Below are 4360 nucleotides of genomic sequence, written 5' to 3'. Positions count from 1 at the left end.
AAAAAAGAACCACCCATGAAACTGTCTCACGCCCGAAGGACGCGTACACAATATGTTTTTCTTTTTCTCGTGTTTTCTCAAACAAATCCGATGGACCGCAGACGGCACGGCAACACCTGCCCCCAGACCTCGTGGTGTTACAACTGTGTGCCCCAGTAATACGCGGCTGGTCCGGGCGCTGGTCGATGCCGTCAGCCCTGCATCAGCAACAGCAATCCCATGAGGGCAGCATTGCTGGCTCTTGGCTTCCCCGGATAATACAGGGCGACCGGCTCTGGCACCACGATGAAGTAGCCCGCATTGCCAGTGCGCACAGCTCCTGCTGGCATCCACCACCAACAACGCCCTCCGCGAGAACACGCACCAAACGAAGGTGTCGTCCACAAACAACCGGTGCGCCGCCCAGCACGCCGCACACACCGTCGCCACAAGAAGCGGCGCGCACTTCTCTCGGATGGGACCAGGAGCGTCCCGCACGACGCAGGGAGCCACCGCAGGCCCGCCGCCCAGCAGACAGTCCACCCGTCGTCTGATCCCCGTCCGCCCGCGCAGCAGCTCCTTCTCCCTCCAGTCGGTGGACTCGACACCACACTCGCATGGCCGCGGGTGGGGCGCAAAGGAGAGGGCCCCGCGGCGTCCTCCTCGGGAGAAGCCACAGACGCCAGCTCGCACTCGCCCCTACCGCGGCACGTGCCATCGGCGCGCAACCGTCGCCCGGCCCGCACAGCGCCGCTCCGCACACGTCGCAAGCACGGCCGCGCCGCCCCTACCCTGCGCACACTGCCACAAAAGAACAAAAGCAGGAGAAAAAAGAGAGGGGCAGCTGCGTCGTCAGCAAGCAGGGGCCGTGGGCCAGTGGCGTTGCCCCGCCCTCTGGGTACACCAGCGGCGGGGAGGGCGTCACGGCACGCACTCTCCCCACACCGGGAGCCTCACCACCAGCACTGGCAGCAGTCGCACCGTGGGACGCTCCGTTAACAAAGACATCACACGAACACACACGAAAATAAGTCCCCAACCGCTCCCAACCGCAACCACCCACCAAAAAGTGAGGGCTCAGGAGTGGAAAGGACGAAACAAGCAACGCACACACAAAAAAAAAAAAACTGAATCCCCTCCATCTCCCAATCGCACAATTAACAAAACCACAGGATAGAAAAAAAACCCACATACATCGTTCATTGGCGGCCCGGCCCACACACGCACATTCTCATCGCGTGCTCCCAGCAGAAGCACACCCGCGGCACAACGCAGCGGGCGCCCACTGGCTCCACTCTCTCCTCCCGCCAACGGGTCGAGGGCAGGGAGTGGAACGCTCCACAGGGACGCTGAGCGGTCAATGACACATCCCACGTCGTTAGGCCACAGAGCACATAGGGCACAAACCGGGATGCAGCAACCAATCAAGCAATACCTTAAGATTCAACACGCACAGAAAAACATCCATTTCTTTCATTTTTCAATCGCAACAGGGGTATATCACGTCTTCTGAGTACCGTTCCACACGGGCGACAGGCGATGTGTCGTTGCCGAAGCGCGCCATGAGCGCGGCGTAGTCGTCCCCCCGCACATGATGGACACACATCGAGGTCGGCACCACCTGCCAGTGCCCGGTGTCATCGCGGGCGTCATGGTAATGACAGGGCAGCATCTTCACGTATACCATCGGCTTGTAGTTCAGTTCCTTCTCAAGAACCCAACCAACCATGGCGTCGTCACTGTGAAACTGAAGCAGTGCAAACTCGTGATCACGTTCCTCGCTGTACGGCAGGTACGCCAGGCGCCTCAGAGGCTTGTACGACACCAACGCCTCCGCCACGTCCCTCGACAAAGTAAAGCACCAGCCAAACATAAAAGTGTTACCCGGGAAGCGCTTATTCGCAAACTGGGCGACACCAATGTGGTATCCCATGTAGACCCCTCGGCGCGGCAGGAGGCGCAGGTGAGCAACAAACAGCGGCACACGAAGAAAAATATCGTCATCACCCTTCGCAATGTACCTCGCGGTCGGAAACAGACGGAGCGCAAGGTCGAACCACATGTACACCTTGCGGCTCAAACCGACATTCGCCTCAGCTCCAAAAAAGCCGTAGTGGCCAACTGTTTTGTTAGTCGTCACGAGGCCCTCGTTCATTTGCAGCGCAACCACATCGTTCCACTGTGCCGCCTCCTCCAGCATCGCGGCAGAGTAGTCATATCCGTGCGACGGGTGTCGCCCAATAACGTACAGCACGAGCAATGCACCGGTGAAGTCGTTCGCCCTCGTCGCCACTCCGGGGAACCGCCAGCACGTCGACCGCTGCAGGTTGCGTTGCGTTCGCCTCGCTTCTTCGTCAATGGAGGGAACGCCCAGCACAATCAGGTACTCCCGCCGGCTCCACGTGTCCACAACACTGCGTGGGATGTGAGCAAGTGCTGCATCTTCCGCCGCGGTGGCATGCGAGTGGCGGAGGTTGTTGGGCTCCGGCGCCCCATCATCGGCAGCGGTGTCGAACCTGAGGGTCAGAACAGTCGTGGCCACAATGAAGAGAATCAGCAGCACGGCAACTCGCTTCAGCTTACGCCTCAGCGTCAGAAGTTTCGGCTTCGCCATGGTCGCTGTTGGTGTGAGAAGCTAGGCAAAAGAAAAAGGGGTGGAGAGCGTGTAAGGGCGTAGAGCAATTTATCATTATTATGTTTTTTCTCGTGTTCTCTCAAACAAATCCGATGGACCGCAGACGGCACGGCAACACCTGCCCCCAGACCTCGTGGTGTTACAACTGTGTGCCCCAGTAATACGCGGCTGGTCCGGGCGCTGGTCGATGCCGTCAGCCCTGCGTCAGCAACAACAATTCCATGAGGGCAGCATTGCTGGCTCTTGGCTTCCCCGGATAATACAGGGCGACCGGCTCTGGCGCCACGATGAAGCAGTCAAGCATGAAATCGCAAGAGGAAGCAATGTTGGCACCAGCACGAAAATGCCGTCTCACCATCAATGGGATGCGGCACTCACTCCATGCAGCCACACGGAATGCACCATTTCCCCAATAGAACTTATCCTTCGTCCATCCCTTAAAGACGCCTCTGTTAGTGATGGGCCTTAGAACACAACAGAAAAAAATGGAAAATGCAGTGGTACTGCGACACCGCCAGCCACAATGATTCCCTCATACCGGGGCAATTCTCCAATTATGCCTCTTGTGCACACACACAATCAACATACCATATAGAAATCACCCAATGTTTTTCACCAGAAACCAATCAACCCCACTCCCTCCCTAATTTCTTCTGTCACTGTTATGTTCGATAGCGTTGGACAGTTTTGACATCTTTTTGTAACACTGTCACCTGGTGCTGGTGCACCTGCACCGTATGCACACAAAAAAATATCCAAAAATATATAACTCCCACAATATTTCTTTCCCACAAAACAAAATTGCCCCTTTCATTCCCTAATTTTTTTTCCTACTTCGACGGTTCCTACACACTTCGGAGTGCTTCGTCTCTTCTAAATCCTCCGGACGATATTGACACTTGGTACGGGCGCACCTCTTCCTTCCAAAATGCCGCTATTTCACGGCCTTCATCGTCGCTCACATTATTGGAATTGACGACATCACATCTCCGCCAGTCATTCATCGGCGTGCTGTCTGCGTGCTGCACATAAATAATCTCCCACGACATGTCTCGAGATGATTCCTCCCAACAATTAAAATACGCCGCCAGGCACTCAGTGAACTGCCTCACAGTGCTGGCGGTGGTGTGGTGCCCACCCGCCGTAGCCATCCGCAGCCCAAACAGCGTCACCGGATTTGAGTCCACAAAGAAAAGGCGTCCTCCAGCGGAAAGCCTTCGGCCTCCGTTATTTACAGCACTCCGCGCTCCACATCAATTTTCTCGTAACGGTATTCCATCGACGGCAAAAAATAGTGCCTGGTGAGGCGCTCCTGCGAATAACACCTCCAGCGCACAGCGGCGTGGCTGACGTCGTGTTGGTGGCCTCAGCTCCTTCAGTTTGCGCCTTACTGCAGCCACGAAAGCCCCATTCAAAAACGCAAACACGGCACACTTCCCAAAATTTTCGGACATGAGATAATCCCTGAGCTTCGACACGAGCAAATTGAAATCATTCGGCCGCATTAACTTTGCCAACCTGCATAATATTTTACCTCCGAGGTGGGAAGATATCGGTGCATTGAAAGGCGACTCACCATTGTGCTCTCCCCGTACTCGGACAATATTTGCAAGACATTCAAACGCCGTATTATCATCACACATTCTAAACATCCCAAAGCCAAAGTAATACTTGCTTCTCGGGGAGTTCGTCATCTCCACAGCGCGGTGACACTTCTCAATCCGTGCAGTACAATGTCGCTTACCA

The 4360-nt window shown here is 55.8% G+C and overlaps 1 protein-coding gene and 1 pseudogene across 1 annotated transcript, besides 1 other annotated feature; both read right to left on the bottom strand.

Annotated features, from left to right (window-relative positions):
• Positions 1 to 4360: a sequence feature (areas not merged during assembly with more than two copies in the genome that could not be assigned to a particular haplotype).
• Tc00.1047053509439.20 (UDP-Gal or UDP-GlcNAc-dependent glycosyltransferase, putative) lies at positions 1460 to 2593 on the bottom strand (the record flags this gene model as incomplete). The annotated part of the gene is made up of 1 exon (XM_798232.1): positions 1460 to 2593. The coding sequence occupies one exon, from the start codon at positions 2591 to 2593 to the stop codon at positions 1460 to 1462; it is 1134 nt and encodes a 377-aa protein (XP_803325.1).
• On the bottom strand, positions 3432 to 4360 carry Tc00.1047053509439.10 (annotated as a pseudogene; the record flags this gene model as incomplete).

This window comes from Trypanosoma cruzi, genomic scaffold (genome assembly GCF_000209065.1).
Source record: "Trypanosoma cruzi strain CL Brener 1047053515435 genomic scaffold, whole genome shotgun sequence".
NCBI classification, from domain to species: Eukaryota; Euglenozoa; class Kinetoplastea; order Trypanosomatida; family Trypanosomatidae; genus Trypanosoma; species Trypanosoma cruzi.
This window is presented reverse-complemented; position numbering and strand designations above follow the sequence as displayed.